General features: G+C 46.2%; 1 protein-coding gene across 1 annotated transcript; it reads right to left on the bottom strand.

Annotated features, from left to right (window-relative positions):
- Positions 1-3,868: 3,868 nt before the first annotated feature.
- C7H5orf15 (chromosome 7 C5orf15 homolog) lies at positions 3,869-16,673 on the bottom strand. The gene is made up of 3 exons (XM_057776690.1): positions 16,501-16,673; positions 8,158-8,672; positions 3,869-5,603 (listed from the first exon to the last, which is right to left on the bottom strand). Exons 1-3 carry the CDS (start codon positions 16,634-16,636, stop codon positions 5,472-5,474), a joined length of 783 nt encoding a protein of 260 aa, XP_057632673.1. The 5' UTR covers positions 16,637-16,673; the 3' UTR covers positions 3,869-5,471.
- Between the last annotated feature and the right edge of the window lie 5,129 nt (positions 16,674-21,802).

Below are 21,802 nucleotides of genomic sequence, written 5' to 3'. Positions count from 1 at the left end.
AGGATAACTTTAGGGAATCAGTTCTTCCATCTCTCACTTGGGGCTCAAACTTCACTTGTCAGACTCAGTAGCACGCACTTTGACCTGCTGAGCCCCTTTCTAGTTTGAATACTCATTTTCCCCATGGCTGACAGGCTGGTTGTTCGCCGATGTCACCAGCATATCGCATCCTTTCTCCCTTTGCAAAGCTGTCGTTTTTATTTTATGTGTGGCTGTTTTGCCTGTTCATGTGTGTGCACCATATGTGTGCAGTGCTGGTGGAGTCCAGAGGAGGGCATGTGATCCCCTGGATCTGGAGTTCCAGACTCTTGTTAGCAGCCACGTGGACAGTGGGGACTGAACCCGGGGCCTCTGGAAGAACAGTCAGTACTCTTAACTACTGAACCATCTCGCCAGCCTGCCTCGCATCCTTTCTTAAAGCCATTTTCTTCACTTATTTGAAGTTACTCTACCCTAACAAAGTGTTTCAAACATTAAGAATAAAGACATCACAGCTATAAACATATGTAAGTTAAACAACAGAGGCCCAGAATGTATGAAGCAACCTGTGGACAGACGGGAACTAGACAGTGTTGTACTAATAACTGGAAACTTCCACAGACCACTTCATTAATGGATAGAAGAGCTAAATGAAAGAGCAGTAAATGGAGCTGGAAGATGGCTCAGCAGTTAAGAAAATGTACTTCTTAAACCCGCATAATTCCTAACTACATTCTAAGTATTTCTCCTTATACTTATAGATAAGACAGGTCTCACCCCCCATTAAGAACATCAAGCAACAGATGGAGACCATTACAGAAAAACCACAACCATCAAAAGGCAGAGAACATGTGACCCTGTGCTGCCCAGTGGGGGCCTCGGATTCCGAGCTGAGCACAACTGAAATCTACAACTCCTGTCCCTAAGCCCTATGACTGTGGGAAAACGGCTCCCGTAGGCTCATGGGGGTGGCACTATTTGAAAGGATCAGGGCGGGTGGTCTGGGAGGAAGCATGGGCATGGGCTTTCACTCTGCCTGCTGCCTGCAGATCCAGCTGTAGAACTCTTGGCTCCTTCTCCAGCACTGTGTCTGCCTGTGTTCTGCCAATACGATAATGGACTAAACCTCTGAACCTGTAAGCCATTCTCAATTAAATGTTTTTCTTTATAAGAGCTGGTATGGTCACGGTGTCCTAAGACACCGCAGAAAGGTTGTAATGGTCAGAAGACCATAAGTTTGCTGTGTGGTTGCATCTCCTAGAAATGTCAGAGAAGCTCTATGTCAGGCCTCATCAACATGGCCTAAACACCACCAGGACAAGCACACACCAGTAGATATGTTAACATGGAATGGGGAAATCTTAGGGCCTCGACCCTGAATAAAGAGCTACAGGCAACTAAAAGGTGCTAAGCTGGAAAAGAAATCTTGCCAAGCAAAGGCGGAAAGTGTGCACCTGAGAGTGGTCCTGCGGCCTGCATCTTACTCACTCCTCACTCCCCAAGCAGAGGAGCCTAAAGTCAGTTTCTCTCTCCTCCCACCTCTCCATCCCTCCTTCTCTCTCTCTCTCCATCCCCCTCCTTCCCCCATCCCATTGGCCCATTGTTTCAAGACAAGGAGGGAGAAGAATGCGACTGGAAAGCTCTCTCTCCATCACCTAGCAGGGTCACACACATCTGGAAGGCTCAGCATGGCACAAACCTAACCCTGACCAACCGTGTGCCTCAGAAGCCCTAGGACTATAGCCCACTCCTGCAGTTTCCTAAAGAACTCCCCCTCTGGTGGGCCCAAGGCTTGTACTCGCCCTTCTACGGCCAATGACAAGGTAAGAAATTTCTCCACCTATGACATCTTTGGGAACAACTAATCCACTTACTTTTCCCAATAGCTCTAAGAACTAATCAATTACCCATCTCACTCAGTACAAAGTTCAAGTTTGCCCAGCACTGGCTTCAACCCACACTTCTCCTTTCCCTCCATGACTTCCTCATCTAATTTCCCAGCAGATGAGCTAAGAGCAGCATGGACCAGCACTACCTCAGCTCCAGAGAGGACGGAGCAGCATGGACCAGCACTACCTCAGCTCCAGAGAGGACGGAGCAGCATGGACCAGAACTACCTCAGCTCCAGAGAGACGGAGCAGCATGGACCAGCACTACCTCAGCTTCCGTGAGGATGGGACATTTAAGTCAGCCCTTGAGATACCTCTCTTCCTCCCAAGGAACAGACATGAATGTATTGACTTCTCCCTAAGATTGAAAATGGGAGGCCTCAGCCTGGAGGCCAGATCTAGCGGGGGAATCCAGCACAGGCCCTGTGACTCCAAGGCACACTGTAGCTCCCACCCAAGGGTGCTATCTCCCTGGGGAGCCTCAGGTGCCATGCTATCCACATATGCGCCAGGAAGTGTGGCACAAAAGAAGGGTGACAGGCGTGCCAGGACGTGAGTCAGCGGAAGACAGCGTCTCTGGAGTTCACAACTAGGTTTCACTACAAAAGTACTAGGGCGACAGATGGCTCTGTAGCAGGGGCCTTAAAGGCCTTTCGTGAGCAGGCGCTAAACATGTCTGGGCTCCAACAGGGTTGCAGGAGCACTAGGTTTAGGGCTCATCAGGTAAAAACTGCTGCTTGCCCCAGATCAGACCTCAGCAACATAGATGGCAGGCCACCACTACAGAAGGCTAGAGACCTGTCGGTATGGCCCCCACTCTGACCCCAACATCTCCCCTCCTAAGTTAGACCGCAAATGAACAGAGCCCGAGTTAAGGACTGTGACATTGTGAATCTGGCTGGAGTTCTGCCCCGGCAGGCTACACAAATCTCAACTGCTTCATGGGGATCCCAGAATGGGTACAAGCAGCTGCAGCATCAAACCAGGCGGAAAAACTCAAGTGCAGCCTCCTCAACACACCCGTCACATCCAAACACCACGGAGGCCTCACCATCAGCGGGCTCAATCTTCCCAGAGGGCTGTGCAGGTGTCACCACTCTGCAGGCAGGTTCCTACCCACCCTGCAGGCAGGTGTGTCCTCACCGCTAGCAGCTGCAGGAGACCAGGTGTCAACTATACAATCCTGGGAGGAGCCAGGGACTGCTTTGCTCCTAATTCCTCAGATACTGTAATTTAAATAAGGCTTAAAGGAATGTGGGAACTGCCAGGCTGGGGGTGGGGAAAGCAACAGCCACTTCCTGGTCAAGCACAGTCTGTGGAACAATCCACAGGAGCAGCCCTCACCCCAAAGATACCTTAGCCAGGCCAGGCATGGCGACACATGCAAGATCTTGTCTCAAAAAATGAAAGACAGACAGACAGGCCTGCCCACAGACAAACACTGTTTCCTCCTGCCTGACAAGTTTTACCACGTGCCTCTTCAGCTAACAAAGAGAGAAGTCATGCAGTGCCAACCCTGGGCAGAGGTTCCAGGTGGCCAGTCTGGATCCATCAGTGCTGAGGTTCAAATGTGGATCATGGGTCCCTCACCCAGCAGTTCAGGTGCCTGTCTGACCCCAGCATGACCTGGTACTCCCAAAGTCGGAAGCTACTGCAGGCAACACCTTTAGCACCTACCAGCACCAGGAGGTTCCTGGGAAGCCCAGATCGGCCACCAGGGACACAGACAAGGAGCCCACACCAGGAAACCCTGCACTGACCTGCACCTGCAAGCCTTTTTTGCCATCTCAGTTTGCTGGTGTTAGCAGACGTCAGCACCCAGTGACAACCTGGGCCTAAGGAAGCATTCAGAATGCAAGTGGCATCCTAGAGGCAGAGTTCCTTGGCTGAAAAGGGGCTTGCAACAACTGGCTGGGGCTCACTTCCTCCCAGCACAGGCCTGCTGTAACCACCAAAAGTCAGCACTGTAATAAACACACTGATAAAAGCACAGATTTATATCTTTGCCATTTATTTCTTAAAATCTTATTCAAAATATTAAATAATACAATTTCAAATATGAAAAAAACTACTGCAATAAAACAGTCCAGGTACATTTCACTACGCTGCCCATCCTTCGGACAGTCACCTGTCCTGAGGGGAGGACAGCGCTGCTGCTTCTGTGCTCACACAGGGAGCATGGCTGCTGGCTCGCCTGGGCTCTGCAGAGCATACAGAGAAGGCTATGCTTTCTGGAGAGTTGCAGTGAAGCTCGGTGGTCAACCATGGTTCAAATCACACATTTACATTCTGACCAACTCTAAAAGACAGGCTAACATGAAATACGTAAAGAATTCCAGTTTGGGGGGGCAACATAATGAAACACGGTAGGGAGTCTGAATGTCACTGCTATATTCAGATTATCACGTTAACTGCAGGATCGAGACATGGCATCATTTAAGTGATAATGGTCTCTAAAGTCTCTTCAAATTTACTGTGCAGCAAGAAATAAACTGAAAAAACTCTGACTGGAGTTTTAAACTCTGCTCATCGCCTGAACCCTTGGAACCTGGGCTGAAATCAATTGCTGACTGACGTAACTGCTGTTCTACCAACTTCCACCGAAGCGCCATCCAGCAGCCCTAGCCAATGGCTGATATCACCTATCATCTGGCTGCCTTCACTGGGAACTGCAGGCCATTTTGCAGGAATTCCTAACCAGCTTAACGTGTGGTGAGTGAAGCAGCGGCCACGTCATCTTACACTGTCTCAAGTGCCAAAAAACACCCGAAGCGGGTTTCTTCTTAATAATTACATTTATTCACTGTGTGTATAAGCATGTGTGTAGGTGCACGAATGCCATGCACACATGTGGAGGTCAGAGAACAACCTGCAAGAATTCACTCTGTCCTTCTACCATGCAGGTCCTGGGGACTGAACCCGGGCTGTCAGGCTTGGCAGCAGGCGCCCTCACTGACTGAGCCCGCCTTGCCATCCATCTTTCAAAGCAGTTTGGAAAGAGTGGCAAACATGTTGCTGTAAAACAAAGAAATATATCATGATATCCTTGTATAATAAAGTTTGTACCACACACAAACAAAAATATGTTTGAAAATAGGCTATTTGGAAGTGGGTGGGGCAGCCACACCTGCAGTACCAGCATTTGAGAATCCAACGACCAACTGTTCGAGGCCAGCCTAGGCTGGTCAGTAAGACCCCATCTCAAAATTAGGAATAGAATAACAGAAAGAGGAAAACCAGCTTTGGACAGCAGCGAGTGATGAAAAACAGCAGTGCTGGGCCCCATGAGACTTTAGTTCTGGTGTGGGGTCTTTCAAAGGGAACAGTGCTGCCAGAGGCACGATAAATGGAAAATAATAACTACTACAAAAAATATACAATAAGGTTTAACTCACACTTCAGATACCTGATTGAATCTAGCTCTAAAGAACAGATTAAAAAATTATATATTCCTTGTTTGTGACATTTAGTTCCCAAAGCACCAAGGCAAAAGAGAGGGCCCCCTCTTGGTTAAGCGCCACTTCCTGTGGCAGAATTTGCACGACATCATATAAAAGTCAAGCAAATAAAATGACAGAAGAAGCAGACTCCAATCACAGTGCTTTAGAAAATATAATCATTGGTGATCTTCAGAGAAGGCATGGCCTCATTCACATTCTGGTCTAAACGACGGTACTCCACCGTTTTAGAACATAAGCCATCACGCCACTTCCTGCTTTGAACCAGAAGGAAGATCTGAAATAAAACAAAGCAATTAGACACGCCAAAGAGAAAGCTTATCTGGTAGTGGTTTTGTAACAAGAGCAGGATCTTGCTTAGGCTTTGGGACACAAAACTAATTATCACAATAATAAAATGACACCCATTTCCAGCCTGTGAACAAGGCTGAATGATGCTTCTCAGTGGGCATGGAGTGGAGACCAGGAGACTACCTGCCCCCCAAGTTTCAGCACACAGCTCAGGTCAGTTAAGAAGGGACTCCAGGGGTTTGTCTGCTGCTTTCTGTCACTGGGTCACCAACACTCAGAGCTGAAAGACATTTTGAAATTAACTGGTCCATGTTGTAATTTTTCAGGTAAGAAAATTAATGCCTCAACGAGGAAGATAGACAGCTTGAGTCACAAGGCAAGTCACAAGAACCACGCTCTCGAGAGGATCATCTATTGAGAAAGCTGTGCCTGCACTCCTCTAGCATTCCGAAAGGCGCATAGCCCCCATTAGCTTATACCTAGGTTATTAGGTTACTCCTTAACACAGGAAAGCAATTCCAGCACAGACATGGTCATCATGAACCAAAACTTGGAATCATCTAACTGTCCAATAGGATCAGAGCACAATCAATTATGCAAATATAAAACCATATTTTTAAATAGTATGTTATGGTGGCTAAGTGGACAGGGAAACCTAATGAGACCTCAACCCTACACAAAGAAATACAGGCAACTAAGAAATGTTGAGAACTGGAAAGAGCACACCAATTGCTTATTCAATACTAAACAGTCAGCTCTGAAAACATACACAAGTCAGGCAGTGGCACGTCTTTAATCCCAGCACTCAGGAGGCAGAGGCAGGTGGATCTCTCTGAGTTTGAGGCCAGTCTGGTCTACAGAGCTAATTCTAGGACAGTTAGGGCTACACAGAGAAACCCTATCTCAAAAAACAAAACAAAACAAACAAACAACAACAACAACAAAATCACAGCATGGGCTGGAGAGAGAGCTCAGTGGTTAAGAGCACTGCCTGCTCTTCCAAAGGTCCTGAGTTCAATTCCCAGCAACCACATGGTGGCTCACAACCATCTGTAATGAGATCTGGTGCCCTCTTCTGGCCTGCAGACATACATGCAGACAGAAAACTGAGAATACATAATAATAAATCAAAAAAAAAAAAATTACGGCATGTAGCCAAGTGGTGGTGGCGCATGCCTTCAATCCCAGAACTTGGGAGGCAGAGGCAGGTGGATCTCAGTGAGTTCAAGGTCAACCTGCTCTACACAGTGAGTTCAAGGACAGCCAGGGCTACACAGAGAAACCCTGTCTTGAGAAAGAAAAAAAAAAAAATTACAGCATGCATGTATATGTATATTTGTGGACCAGAAATACACTAAAATATTTTTTAATGCTCTGAGTAGCAGCTTAAATTTTTTTTTCCCCTAAAGTCTTCAGATTTCTGAATTTTCTACATTAAACATATTGTTCTGGGCATCTGGTTTTTTTTTTTAATGGCCAGATCCATTTATTTATTTATCTTACTTACTTACTTAATTACTTATTGCCAGAACCTCTGGAACAGGAGTTACAGGTTATAAACCTGTGGGTGGTAGGAATAGAAACCTAGTCCTCTGCAAAACCAGCCAATGCTCTTAATCACCGAGCCATCTCGCCATCCCTGGTTGTGTGTTTAGTTTGGAGACAGTTTTGCATACTCTAGTTTGGCCTTGAACAACAGTGGTCCACCTGCCTCTACCTCTACCTCCCAAGTGTCAAGATGCCAAAATTACAAGCATGTACCTACCACTACACCTGGCTATACATAAAGACCTTTTATTTCCTCCTTTTTTGGTGGAGGGGGGAGCATGAGGGGCATGGTCTTATATATATATTCCAAGCTAGCCTGACCCTCAATATGCAGTCAGAGATGACAATGAAAAGCCTTGAATCTCTGATCCTCCTGATTCTCCTGTTACTACAGAAGTGTGCTGTAATCTCAGGTTTATGTAGTGCTCGGAAGTGAGCCCAGGGCTTCATGGATGCTAAGAAAGCATTCCTATCAATGGAGCCACATCCTCAGCCCAATTCTCGTACAACCAGAAAATAACATTACTGTCAAATCATTGTCAACACATAATAAATTAAAAGGAGTATTCAATTAGTATTCTTGCCCCACAAGTATTCCCACCAAACTATCATTACTAAATTAAGAAATGCAAGACAGATGAGGAGCGCATGCCTTTGACCCCAGGACTTGGAAGGGAGACAGAAACAGGTGGATCTTTGAGTTCAAAGGTCAGCTTGATCTACACAGTGAATACCATACAGCCAGGGCTATATAGTAAGACCCTGTCTGAAAAATAAGTAACTCGCTAGACTTTGGCTTCATTTATTATGGGGGGAAAACAAGTAATTTCCTAGAAGCACATGGAGCATTATCCCCATTGTCTAATGTACCAGAGCCGCAGCTTCAATAGAAATGCTACCGTTTTATCACCACGGTCAACCCGACTGAAAGGATTTACACAGTATGGCTGAGACAATGGAGCACTACAGAAGGGGCTAAAATCCCAACTTACCTTCCTTTTGTTGTGGTACGTTACATAAACAACAGCTGCACAGAAAGCAAAAATAAGGAGATGGAAAAAGAAATGGCTATCTTCTCTGTTTGGGGGCGGGAGCTTCACCACCTTCACTGAGTCCTCAAAGCCCCTGAAGTGCCTGTCCTCTCTGCTTATCTCTATGTTTATATTATCATCAGGCTCCTCGTCCCTGGGGTTGGTGGTCCAGTCGTAGTCTGGCTCTCCATAGTCCCCATTGTCCAGAGTGTCTTTGGCTGTGGATGGGGAACTGTTGAGTGCCAGAAGATCCTCCTCCTCCATGCTGGGATCTTCATTGCTATCAGCCTCGTCCTGGGACACAGAAGGAGCAGTGGAGAGGGTGGGTGCCACAGAGGTGCCTCCATTTTTCTGTGTACTGGCTGGCAGCGGAGAAGTGGTGCTGATCTGGGAAACAGAAGGTTTGGTGCTGTTTCCAGCTGTCAGTGCAGCTGGAGGAGAAGTAGTGGGGTTGCGTGGCATGTTCTCTACAGTACCTGAAAAACAAAAGCACCCCAACATTGCCAACTTTTTCTCTCTAGTAAGAGAAAACAGCATTTATCAATTTTTTTACTAAGCATTTCTCTTCAGTATAATAAATTCCTGCAGCTTTCTCTTAAGATCCAGTGAAGTCTCAATGGCCAGCATTCAATTACATTTCTTCTTGGTCAGTTAATCTCAGGTAATAATTATTTTGCTCAGTAACAAATTGAACAAAGCAAAAAACTCACTGCGGCACAGTCTGCTACTCAAAGAGCAAACAAACATTTGATTTCAGGTCGGGCAAAGTCAGCCCAGACAACCTACTGTTTCCCTTTACCAAAGAATGGATTTCAGCCAGTCTTGTCCAGGCTCCACTTCACCCCCACAGCAGAAAGAGAGGAGGCTAATCCTAGGTCAAGGCACGTACACACACACATACACACACACGCACACACAAGCTAGAACTAAGCACACTATGAGACAGGTACTTAGAAACTGCTTTTGCTAAAAACTGGCCCCTCAACTGGAGCTCAGAAAGTGACCACGCTTAAAAGCCTTCATTTCTCTGTGTCCTGCTTCCCTCTACAGGTAAGATAAGCACTCAGGACACATCTGTCAGGTCTGCATCATCCCCTTTCAAGGCTGCAAGCAGAGAAATAAGTTGCTGCCCTAACCCTGCAGGCACTCAAGTCTGCTGAGCAGACCCTCCAAGGACAGAGCAGTGGCTCACTGGGGAGATGGTGCACCCCGAAACAGAAGTGCATCCCCCAAACCACCATGTCTCCTCAAGCAATAGGTCTTCTGACTTGCAGAATCAAACTAGAAACAAGAATCCCAGACCACATCCTGAACAGGATGCTCAGTTATGCGCAATCTGCCCCCTCCCTGCCCCATGCATAAACTTAAAAGGTTTTAGGATCCCGAAAAGAGGACTTTGGGGTCACTGCTCCCCTTTCTTGGTTTCTACCTCTTCCCAGTATGGCCACATTAATTCTCTGCTTTTCACCAGTCCTTGATCTAATTTGCATATTGGGGTAGGTGGCAGAGCCTAGTTTGCCAGGGCAGCCAGAGTTCAGGCTTTTACTCTAAAAATTCCTGTTTCAAGCGCATAACCAGCACACAAGGCTACAGAGTAGTTGTTGACAGCATTTCTAAGTCATACTTGAAGATTCTTCAAAAATAAATAAAATTTAAAAAATTTACAAAACATCAAAATTCTAAGGGATGGGAACCTGAAACTAGAACCTGCAAGCTAAATTACAGCCCACTTTAAAAATAAAGGCAGGGCCGGGGGGTGGTGGCGCACGCCTTTAATCCCAGCACTCGGGAGGCAGAGGCAGGCAGATCTCTGTGAGTTCGAGACCAGCCTGGTCTACAAGAGCTAGTTCCAGGACAGGCTCCAAAACCACAGAGAAACCCTGTCTCGAAAAACCAAAAAATAAATAAATAAATAATAATAAAAAAAATAAAGGCAGCCTCCGGGTGGAAAATGAAGCCAAATGCTTGCACAATCTTCCAGCCTGTGCCTCTACTTCCTCAGGGAGGTCTGCTAAAGTACAGCTAAGACTTCCAGAAGGAACTCCACACAGTAGAAAGAACCAATGCGGTCTAGTCCAGAGGACAGCTGCTGAAGCTGAACAGGCCAGTCTCTAGCTGAATGTCGCCTCTGCTGAAGAACTTTGGGGCCACCTTTAATTACTCTTCAAACAAACAAACATACCTTGTTATGTGTGCTCTAAACCTTCAGACTATAAAGACAAGTCCCAGGCCTTCACAAATATGCACACACAGAGAAAACAACTGTTCATATGAACACTGTCTCTTTTAAGTAACACAGTTGACATCTACTTTGTACACAGAAAAGGGGATAGGGTCTTAATAGGACAGAAGTCTCCCAGAAAAATACTTTCTAACAACAAAAATTCTTTCAAAAGACAGTAGGATTAGGGATGTAGTCTAGTATTTGTGGGGCACTAGGTTTGATTCCTAGCACCAGAAAAATAAATATTAAGATAGTAAATTAGAGCCAAGCATAGCAATACACACGAGCGATACCAGCATGGAGCAGAGGAGGCAGGAGGCTCTGGAGTTAAAGGTTACCCTTAGTCTTCACAGTTACATCGAGGGTACCCTGAGCTATATGAGACCCTGTCTCTAAAACAAACAAACAAGTCAGTCTTCCTGTCTAACTTTTTGGAGTGTCTCTAAAGGACCTGAGCTGGGACGGGCAGGGGTGACTACACAGAAACCCTCACTGGGCCCTGGGGAATCTCCTCAGGCATCCCTGTTGGTCTAACAGAAACCTGATTCCTTCTAAACACACTGGTCCTGCAGCCCTTCTACTCCACAGCTGGCTTCTCTCCCGCAGCCTTGCAGATTGGAGGAGGGGTGCAGCCCTCTACGCACACCTATCACCAACTCCTAGAAGGCCCCTCATTCTAAGACTTTAGCTGCTAATTACAGGGTCCTCACTCAGCTAAAGAGCTCCTATCTGGATTTCAAAATCCTCCTCTCTTCTGCTGAGTCAGCCCAACCTACCCCATGGCCTCTGGGTCCACCATGACCTGCTCTCCCCCACACCCTCTGCAGCACACGGCTTCCGGGAATGCTGGTGGCTTTCTGATTCATTCGCTGGTTTTCTCAATCCATTAAGGCTTAAACACCCACCCTCCCTTTTTCAGCCCCTGGTGGCCACCACCAAATCTTACCGATAAAATCTCTTCTCCTGCCATGCACAAAAATCAAGTCCAAATGGATTAAAGACCTCAATATTAGTCCGAAGACACTGAACCTGATCGAAGAGAAAGTGGGAAGTACTCTACAACACATGGGCACAGGAAACCACTTCCTACGTATAACTCCAGCAGCACAGACATTAAGGATATCATTGAATAAAAGGGACCTCCTGAGACCGAGAAGCTTCTGTAAAGCAAATGACACTGTCACCAAGACAAAAAGGCAACCCACTGACTGGGAGAAGATCTTCACCAACCCCGCAACTGACAAAGGTCTGATCTCCAAAATATATAAAGAACTCAAGAAATTAGACCATAAAAGGCTAATCAACCCAATTATAAAATGGGGCACTGAGCTGAACAGAAAATTCTCAACAGAAGAAGTTCAAATGGCCAAAAGACACTTAAGATCATGCTCAACTTCCTTAGCGATCAGGGAAATGCAAATCAAGACAACTTTAAGATACCATCTTACACCTGTCAGAATGGCTAAAATAAAAAACACCAATGATAGCCTTTGCTGGAGAGGTTGTGGAGAAAGGGGTACACTCATCCATTGCTGGTGGGAATGCAAACTTGTGCAACCACTTTGGAAAGCAATATGGCGGTTTCTCAGGAAATTCGGGATCAACCTACCCCTGGACCCAGCAATACTACTCTTGGCAATATACCCAAGAGATGCCCTATCATACAACAAAAGTATATGCTCAACTATGTTTATAGCAGCATTGTTTGTAATAGCCAGAACCTGAAAACAACCTAGATGCTCTTCAATGGAAGAATGGATGAAGAAAGTATGGAATATATACATATTAGAGTACTACTCAGCAGTAAAAAACAATGACTTCCTGAATTTTGCATACAAATGGACAGAAATAGAAAACACTATCCTGAGTGAGGTAAGCCAGACCCAAAAAGAGGAACATGGGATGTACTCACTCATATTTGGTTTCTAGCCATAAATAAAGGACATTGAGCCTTTAATTCGTGATCCTAGAGAAGCTAAATAAGAAAGTGAACCCAAAGGAAAACATATAAGCATCCTCCTGAATATTAACCTTCATCAGGCGATGAAAGGAGACAGAGACAGAGACCCACATTGGAGCACCGGACTGAAAGCTCAAGGTCCAAATCAGGAGCAAAAGGAAAGAGAGCACAAGCAAGGAACTCAGGACCGCGAGGGGTGCACCCACACACTGAGACAATGGGGATGTTCTATCGGGAACTCACCAAGGCCAGCTGGCCTGGGTCTGAAAAAGCATGGGATAAAACCGGACTCGCTGAACATAGCGGACAGTGAGGACTACTGAGAACTCAACAACAATGGCAATGGGTTTTTGATCCTACTGCACGTACTGGCTCTGTGGGAGCCTACGCAGTTTGGATGCTCACCTTACTAGACCTGGATGGAGGTGGGTGGTCCTTAGTCTTCGCACAGGGCAGGGAACCCTGATTGATCTTTGGGCTGACGAGGGAGGGGGACTTGATCGGGGGAGGGGGAGGGAAATGGGAGGCGGTGGCGGGGAGGAGGCATAAATCTTTAATAAATAAACAAACAAACAAAAAAAAAATCTCTTCTCCTAACAGGGTTCAGTGCTGTGGCCAATGCACAGTTGCCTTCACGCTCACACACTGCCTCACTCATCTGGCAAGGGCGTGCGTCTGTCCCCAAGTACACCACGTAGCTGCCCACAGCTTTCATTTCATCTGAAATTCAATGTGGAAGCTTCTACACTCTGCTTAACACTAAGCACTTATTCTGTAATTTCCTAGTCCATTTCCTTCCTGCTCCCTGAAGCGTCCTGACACTTCCAACACCTTCTCTGGTACTCTCCACCCCACCCCCACCCCGTCACCCGGTGACAACCACTGTCTAACTTCTCTCAGAAAAATGATCATCCGAAGAGAACTTCCACAAGCCACCAGACGCTGCTCATTCAGGCTCTACAGGTGAGCAGCCTCCTCTGCCACACGTTCCTCCACGCTCCAGCTCACCGCAGGGCAGCAGCGATGCACCAGGCAGCCACAGACGGAACCCTCTGAAATAACAGGCACTAACCCTGCCTCCTGTCAAATCTCCTCAGGTTCTCTACCCCAGCAACAGTAAGGAATGATGGACCCAGCTGTGTGAGACAAGGTCCTGGGTTCAACCCCCAACACTCACAGAAGTTAGGAAGAGCACGTGGGGGAGCTGCTGCTGTTTACACTGCAAGACCGACAACATGTGTAAAGTCCATCAGTGTAATCCACACACTATCGAGCCAGAGAAACCCACAGGGAACTTTTACACCTTAAACAAAAATTAACTAAGCATAAGTCATGCAAAATATAAAAAATTAAAGGATAAAACTAGAAAAAGACAAAGGAGAAAAGTCTTTGATATCTGGAGCTGGGAAAGGAGTTCTTAAATTTCACCCAAAAGTGAAAGCAGAATGCATTAAAGGGAAAACTGGCAACTGCTAGTCTCCAAAAGACAAAATTCTTGTTCTGTCAGAGTCTCACAAGATAAAAAGACAGCCACTTGCAAGTCCCATACCCAACAAAGTATGTGTTCCTAAAATAAAGAACTCTCAGAATTCAAAAGTGAAGGAAGCAAACTAATCCAACTAGAACAAAAGACATGGTGGAAACAAAGAACCCTGAGTTCCTCTGGCCTCCATTCACACTCTGGCACCGCACCCCACCCTACACACACACAAATAAATAAATGCCTATACCTAGCACCAAGCATAAGAGTTGAAGGTTTTCACTTCCATGCAATGGCTAGTCCAAGTCACCATCCTCTCAGCTTTGCAAGTGACCAGTCTTATCTCCACTCCAACCCCACTGCCATCTTGTAGAAACTTACAGAAGTTTCTACACATTCCTCTACGTAAAACTTCCTTTAGCGGGCTCGAGAGATGGCTCGGCGGTTAAGACGACACACTGCTTTCCAGAGGAACAGATTTCTGTTCCCAACACCCATACAGGGTGGCTCACAACCACCTGCAACTCAACAATGCTCGGCCCTCGGCTGACACCCACCACACATGTCCACAGACAGCAGGCAGGCAGGCAAACAGCACACAATTTTTTTTAACCCTTTAAGCTCCCCTTTCTTGAAAATGCCAGTCTTAGTAACTGTCCACAAGATCCAATCTGAGGGACAGAGAAGTGGCTGGGCAAGTAAGGGAGTCTGTACTTTAGAACTCACACGGTGGAAGGAAGAACTCCTCGGTCCTATACAGAGAGAGAGAGAGAGAGAGAGAGAGAGAGAGAGAGAGAGAACCAACAATCTGATCTTCCCTTTGGCCACTTCCTAATCTCCCTAACTGCTCCCCATACCATCTTCTGAAAAGGTCACACCACTCAAAGAACAAACACAAACCGCACTCACAACCAACCTGATCTCCTCACAATGCACACTACACCCTAAAGAGCATCTCTACACCACTCTGTGCCTCCTCAAAGGCCCTTCCCTCAATCTGTCAGGCGGGCTCCCTCCTCATCGGTGAATGCCTACACCAACGTACCCAGGAAGCCAGGACATAAAATGTGGAAGAAACACACCAGTATAGCACAGGAAAACAAGCCAAGGTTTTACCTGGACCACCTGATGCAAAGATGAGTCGATCTAGTCAGATAAAGAAAACTCAGGACCAGGGAAGTCAGACAGCTCCGACTTCACGGACTTCATGTCTGAGCTTCACAAACAGAGGTATCACTGAGAGATGGCTAAATGTCCCTTCTGGACCCCATCCAAATTGGTACTGCCCCTAGTTTAAAGGCAACAGGTGTAGGCGTGTGTGAGAGAGAGACACACACACAAGCTTAAGAGTGGGGGGTGGTTATGGGTGACACACACCTAGGTGCAGTACCCACAGAGGCCAGGGGTGTCAGATCCCTCCTAGAGCTGCCGTTAGATGATTAAATAATCAAAGCAATTACGTCTGCATCCACCGGGATATCCTCGCTATATTCTACAACGATAGAAAAGCCCTGGAAACGCCAGTCCTTCCCCACAAACTCCAAAATCCTCCTGGTAGGACAGTCGGTTGCCTGTCTTCAGTGTTGTTGAGGAAACTGTGCACGCAACCCAGCACCGAAATAAAGGAATCAGTGATTGGCTGGATCGTTCCCCTTGGCAAAGAAAACGATCCTTGATCACGCTACTTTTCATCTGAAGAAAAAAACAAAAAACTCAACAAAGATTTGGGGAGAGAAGGATGGCAGCTTGGACGGAATGAAAAACATAACTACTCAAATATTGCTTAACTATTAAGTTCTCAACAGTAGGGTTTCCCCACTAAATCTCTGCCACAGTTTACAGATTTCCTTTTCAATAAAGGCTTTAATATCCTGATTTATGTTGTAACATCTGCAAAAACTTCTGTCTCAAATACTCAAATACTACAGATCCACTAGAATGAGGCAAAGGTGTTCTAGTTAAATCTCAAGGCAGGAGGGGTGGGTGTCACTACTGACAAAGACTGCCCTTTGTTTCTAAACTCCGCTCCTCCTCCCAAGACCCTCAGCAGTCCAGAGCCCCTGGACTCCGCCTCTGTCAACAGCCCCAGAACCACCCAGAGATGGAACCCACAAATAGTTGCCCCCTCTTCCACTCTGAAATAATCAGTTCAGTCCGGGCACTGGGTCACTGACGCTGTCTTAATCTCTGACCTCACCTTTTCCAGGACAAAACAAAACAAAAACTTGCCTAGCCTTGCTTGCCCCCCAACCTCAATCCCCTCTCTAGACGACATAGCTCTCCCCAACCCCGGCCATCACTTCAGGCTGTCTCCCAACCAATCCACAAGACCTCCGAACGCCCCATTCTCAAGCACTGTGGGGACCTCCCGCCCCCACCCCGAGCGCTCTTCCTCCAAGGAGCGTACTCTTCGCGACTCTGTCCACGCCACAGCCACCTCCCGTCCCCGCCCACCCACTCGGGTTCCGGAATCTCACGACCCCACTTATCGGGCCTGGAGAGACCGCACTGGGAGCGCTCCAGACGCCCGGGCCCAGCTTCGGCCGCAGGAACTCGGCGGGTGAGAAGCGCCGTGAGTCGGCGGCGCTCGGTCCCCACTGAGCCCGGCCCGCACCCTCGCCGCCATCCCGCGTCCATTACCAGAGCACAGGACGGGCGCGAGCAGCAACGCCAGCACCAGCAACCGCGTCAGCGCTCCGAGGCCCCGGGTGCCCGGCCCGGGAAGCATCTTCTCTCGCGCAGCCCGGCTCATCCTGCCCAGGGCGGCGGCAGCCATAACGGACTGGGCCCCCGAGCCTGCGCTGTTGCTAGGTCCTGCGTGGTGACGTCAGGTACACGTCTGCAGGCGCGCGCCCGAAGCAGCTACGTCCCTACGCGATGACGCAACATCCCTGAAGCTGGAGAGGACAAGAAGTTCAACCCAGGAGGACTGCACAGAGGAGCTGAGAAAGATGGTTTATTTTCAACTGCTTCTTGTTATTGCCATCATCGTCTTTGAGATTTATTTTAGGGGCTGGAGAGGTGGCTCATCTGTTAAGAGAGCTAACTGATCCTCCAGAGGACCTGGGTTCTATTTCCAGTACCCATGCAACTGGTGCAGAGACACACAGGCAAAACACCCAGACACATAGTTAAATAGGTTTTTTTTAAGATTGTATGTATAGGCCTGAGAGATGGTTCAGCTGTTGAGAGCACTTGCTACTTTTGCAGAGAACTGGGTTCCCAGCACCCAGGTTAGGCAGTTCACAACTGCCCCCAATGCCAAGGGATCTGACCCCCTCTTCTGGCCTCCACAGGCACTACGCACTTCACGCCTAAACTAAAAATAAATCTTACTTTGCTTTTTCAAAATACGGTTTCTCTGTATAAGGACCGCTCACGAGTTTCCTCGTTTTTTCACACTCCATCTGTTATGAATGTTAGGTGTCGATACACAGTCTTGTCCATATCGAATGAAGCAATCGCACTGGTGGAAACCATGCAGGCTAAAAAAAAAAAAAAAAAAAAAAAACCTGTATAATTGCACAAACCCATTACAGTTACATTGTGTTTTGGTCATTCAAATAGTCTTTATCTTCAAGTTCCTGACGCTTTTAGAAATGCCCTTTCTCGGCCGGTGGCGCACGCCTTTAATCCCCGCACTACAGAGACAGAGGCAGGTGGATCTCCATGAGTTCCAGGCCAGCCTGGCCTACGGGAGCTAGTTCCAGGACAGACTCCAAAGCTACAGAGAGACCCTGTCTCGAAAAATTAAAAAAAGAAAAAAAGAAACGCCCTTTCTCAGAAAAGAAGGAAAAACAACTGATGTACTTCCAGAAGTATTTAACAATAATTTATCAGATATTCCCAGTGATATCAAAGATGTGAATAGCTGGTTTGACGATTCTACTGACAGTGAAATTATTAGACCTGTAAGGACGGGCAAGGAGGCAGTGCTTCCAAAAGATCCCTACACTGATGAAGCCACTGGTAATTGTTGGTCAGGAATTGACACACCGCCACACTCACAGATGTGTGAAGGTCATGCTGGGGTCACTACATTTCTGTCTCAGTGTTACTCTGTACTCTCTGTGACCAATTTCTTTCTTTTTTTTTTTTTTTTTTTTTTGGTGGTGAATTGTTTGAGATGCTGTACAAAGAGCCGTTCAACTATCACGTTCAAACTGCAATGAAACACAAAACACCATCTAAAACACTCAAGTGATTTTCAGTTACACAGAAGAACATCAGGAAATTCCTTGGCCTAATCTGATGGATCAAACAAGAAAAGATACTTTGAAAGACTAGGTTAATATAGGTTAATAGAGAGTCATCTTTAATAGTCAAGCTTGTGGTCATGTTAGTTAGATTTTCTAGATTTATAGGGATATATTTCAGTTAGATAGGTATTCTTCAAGTCTTTCAGAGACCTTCAGAATGTGGCACTTAAATGTTTTAATAACTTAGAACAATGAGACATCTGCTCCTAGCAGCACCAGCTACTTTAAGAGGAAGATGGACATCGAAGAGGCTCCTTATGGAGTTTGATAGCCATTTGGGCAAGAAACTGCTCTTGCCTGGACTGCTTCACTGTACATGCAGAACCCGCAGAGAAATGACTCTTGAACTTGCCTAAAGGTGAGATGGTCCTTTGGGGTTCCTGCTTCATAAAAGAGTCTGTGAAAAGCCGGGCGGTGGTGGCGCACGCCTTTAATCCCAGCACTCGGGAGGCAGAGGCAGGCGGATCTCTGTGAGTTCGAGACCAGCCTGGTCTACAAGAGCTAGTTCCAGGACAGGCTCCAAAACCACAGAGAAACCCTGTCTCGAAAAACCAAAAAAAAAAAAAAAAAAAAAAAAAGAGTCTGTGAGACATTCTGTAGGATACAGAAGAAAGTGACTGAACTGTCTTTGAATTTTCCTGCTTCATGGAAAAGTCTGCTGGATACTATGGGCCTGTAGGCTGAAGATGGATGCCCCAGTGGTATAGAAGAACTTTGGGTAACTGTCCAGGCAGCAAGATGTCTATGTCATTTCTAGAGTTTTGGAAGTTCCTTACAATGCACTTTCTGCTTACTTAGGTAATATTATATCCTTCTGGAGTCTTTGATGGAGTTGAAGATTATAGTTATAATTATAGTTTTCCCTAGTTATGATAAAAGATAAAGTAGATATAAATATTGTAACTGTAATTTTTGCTTGATAACTGTTTTGTTATATGTAATTTTACTATGTTAAAGCTAAAGCCTTCCTTTTTGTTTAAACAGAAAAGGGGAAATGGTGTAGGAGATCCTTCTGTTTGTGTGTCGCTTTCATTGGTTAATAAAGAAACTGCCTTGGCCTAGTTGATAGGGTGGAACTTATGTAGGCAGAGAAGACAGAACTGAATGCTGGGAAGAAGGGCAGAGTGAGAGAAGCCATGGATCTTCTGCCTGAGACGGACACTGGCTAGAATCTTGCTGGTAAGCCACAGTCACGTGGCAATACAAAGATTAATTAGAAATGGGTTAAATTAAGATGTAGGAATTAGCCAATAAGAAACTAGAGCTAATGGGCCAAGAAATGTTTTAATGAATACAGTTTCTGTGTGGTTATTTCGGGTGTAAGCTAGCCAAGCGGCAGAATAAACTAGCTGCCCCTCCATACAAAACGTTGTCCAGGGAAATAGAAGGAAGTCTAGATACTTACGTAAACTTTGTTAAGATGGGCGTGGTGGTGCACATCTTTAATCCCAGCACTCGGGAGGGGAGGCAGGCGAATCTCTGTGAGTCTGAGACCAGCATGATCTACAAAGTGAGTTCCAGGACAGTCAAATATAGAGTAACCCTGTCTCAAAAATTTTTGTTTGGTCCCTCTTCATAGAGGAAAATGTTTTACGCAGTACCATACATTAAAAAAAAAAAACACTAGGAACTTCAATTGTTTAGTTGTTTAATTGTTTTTGTAAGTAAAAATATTATATTATTGAAAAACAACACCTAAAATGCACTATGATCTGTAATTACGATGATTTAAATCATGTGCAATTTGCCCAAAATGTATCATCCCTGGTGTATGTCTTAGCTATGTCTATGTGGCACTCAGTGTGTCAAAGGCATGCGCCACCATGCCCAGCAAAAACTGAATGTTAAAATTGTGTGTAGGAGGCCGGAGAGATGGCTCAGAAGTTAGAAGCACTGGCCACTCTTCCAGAGGTCCTAAGTTCAAGTCCCAGCAACCACATGGTGGCTCACAACCATTTATAAGATCTGGTGCCCTCTTCTGGCCTGCAGGAATACATGCAGGCAGAACATTGTATGCATAATTAATAAATACAATCTAAAAGAACGTTGTATGTAAGTGCATGTGCCTTCAGATGCCAGAAGAGGGCGTGAGAGCCCTGAAGGGGGAGTTAGATGAGCCATGAGTGTGAAGTGGATGCTGAAAACCACTGATATTCTTAACTGCTGAGTAATTTCTCCAGTACCCTCTTGTTGTTAAAAAAAAAAAAAAAAAAAAAAAACAAGATCTCATGTAGCCCAGGCTAGCCTCCAAATCCCTTTGTACCCAAGGATGACTTTGAACTCCTGCACCTCCACCTCCCAGGTGCTGGAATTACAGGCATGAACCACTATCCCGGTTTATCCTTTAGTGTTTCCTTAACTATTTAACATTTCTCTATAGTTAAGGGTGCATCAATAAACAAAGCAAACTCAAGCCAGCCTTTGCAGGCCCTGCTTCCCCATGAGGCACACTGTAGAGTGGATAGGACGTAACAGTGCGATAGTGTTATGAAAGAAAAGCAAGAACATTGCCAAAAGTCAGAATGAACGACTGCCATTGAGAATAGCCTCAAATTTCCCAAAAATATATTACTATCCCTTTTTTACATTTTGTAAAACAAAGCCCTCAGTATATGAAAATGTAAATTTAGAACGTTTGCATAGGGCCTTGGTACAGAGTTTGTGTCTGTGGGTACGTTGTGTGACTGTCTCCTAAACAAACAGCTATAGGTTTCAATTCCTCTGTTCCACTTTATTAATTTTCAGGAAAATCGGTGTAGCATAAAGCTGTCATTTATGGTGCCCAGTTTCACTGCCATCTCTTCGCCTTCCAAAGAGAGCGGAGCTGCCTCTGCAGGATAGAGAAGGGCTTGTGTTCTCCCAAATCTGATATATTTGGCCCCAGGACAGCTCAAAAACAGACTCAGTGTTAGAACTAAAAAGTCAGTCATCCCAACTCAGTCTACCCAAGTCCGTGCGCATGGAATGGTGCCCAAACCATCCAGGTCAGCACACAAAGGTCCTGTCCTTCCAAATGCCCTAAGCTTTGCTTTCTGCTGGTCCAGAAAATACCAGTGTTCAGAGAATAACCTCAGTCCTGCATTCTGCCTGTTTAGAGGTAGTTTTCAGATGAGTGACTTCTGTGACACCCTCCGTCCTCCTCCCTAATCTACTGTGTTCTTTTCTCCTCAGTGACAGATTAAACTCATTTTTTGTTGTTATCTCAGTTTGGTTTGGTTTTCTTCATGACAGAGTTTCTCTGTGTAGCCCAGGCTGGCGTTGAACTCAGAGATCCTCCTTCCTCTGCCTCCCAAGTGCTAGGACTAAAGGCGTGCGCCGCCACCACCCAGCTTCAGATTTATTTTTAAGTACGAGAATGTGTCCTGTGGAATTTCTGTGAGTACAGAATCATCAGAGACTGAATGAAAAAGGAAAGGACCCGACTGCTCCTGGGTACAGTGGAGGAGAACTTTAGATAAAAGGAAGAAAGAAAAGCATAGCCAGAGGCAGAGACATCTGGGAGAGTCCAGAGTGCAGGCAACCAGACTGAGCTGGGCCATATGGGGAGAGGAGGAGGGGAGAGGAGAAAGGAGAGGGAGACCAGGTGCAGCAGGTAAGAGGGCAAAGGTACAAAAGAGCAGATAACCAAATTGTCTAGATTATATAGGGAAGAGCCTCTGGGGAAAGCAGTCCAACCCTGCACT

Source organism: Chionomys nivalis, chromosome 7, assembly GCF_950005125.1.
Source record: "Chionomys nivalis chromosome 7, mChiNiv1.1, whole genome shotgun sequence".
NCBI lineage: Eukaryota > Metazoa > Chordata > Mammalia > Rodentia > Cricetidae > Chionomys > Chionomys nivalis.
The sequence above is the reverse complement of the archived record's forward strand: the minus strand, read 5'-3'. Positions and strand labels throughout refer to the sequence as shown.

What these genes read in the sequence shown, in the direction of transcription:
- C7H5orf15 (XM_057776690.1), bottom strand. Translation starts at nt 16,636, where the DNA reads ATGGCTGCCGCCGCCCTGGGCAGGATGAGCCGGGCTGCGCGAGAGAAG. An exon ending in CGCGCCCGTCCTGTGCTCTG is followed by an intron (nt 8,673 to 16,500) that starts GTAATGGACGCG and finishes TTTGTTTTTCAG; the next exon opens with GTACTGTAGAGAACATGCCA. An exon ending in CGTACCACAACAAAAGGAAG is followed by an intron (nt 5,604 to 8,157) that starts GTAAGTTGGGAT and finishes GTTTTATTTCAG; the next exon opens with ATCTTCCTTCTGGTTCAAAG.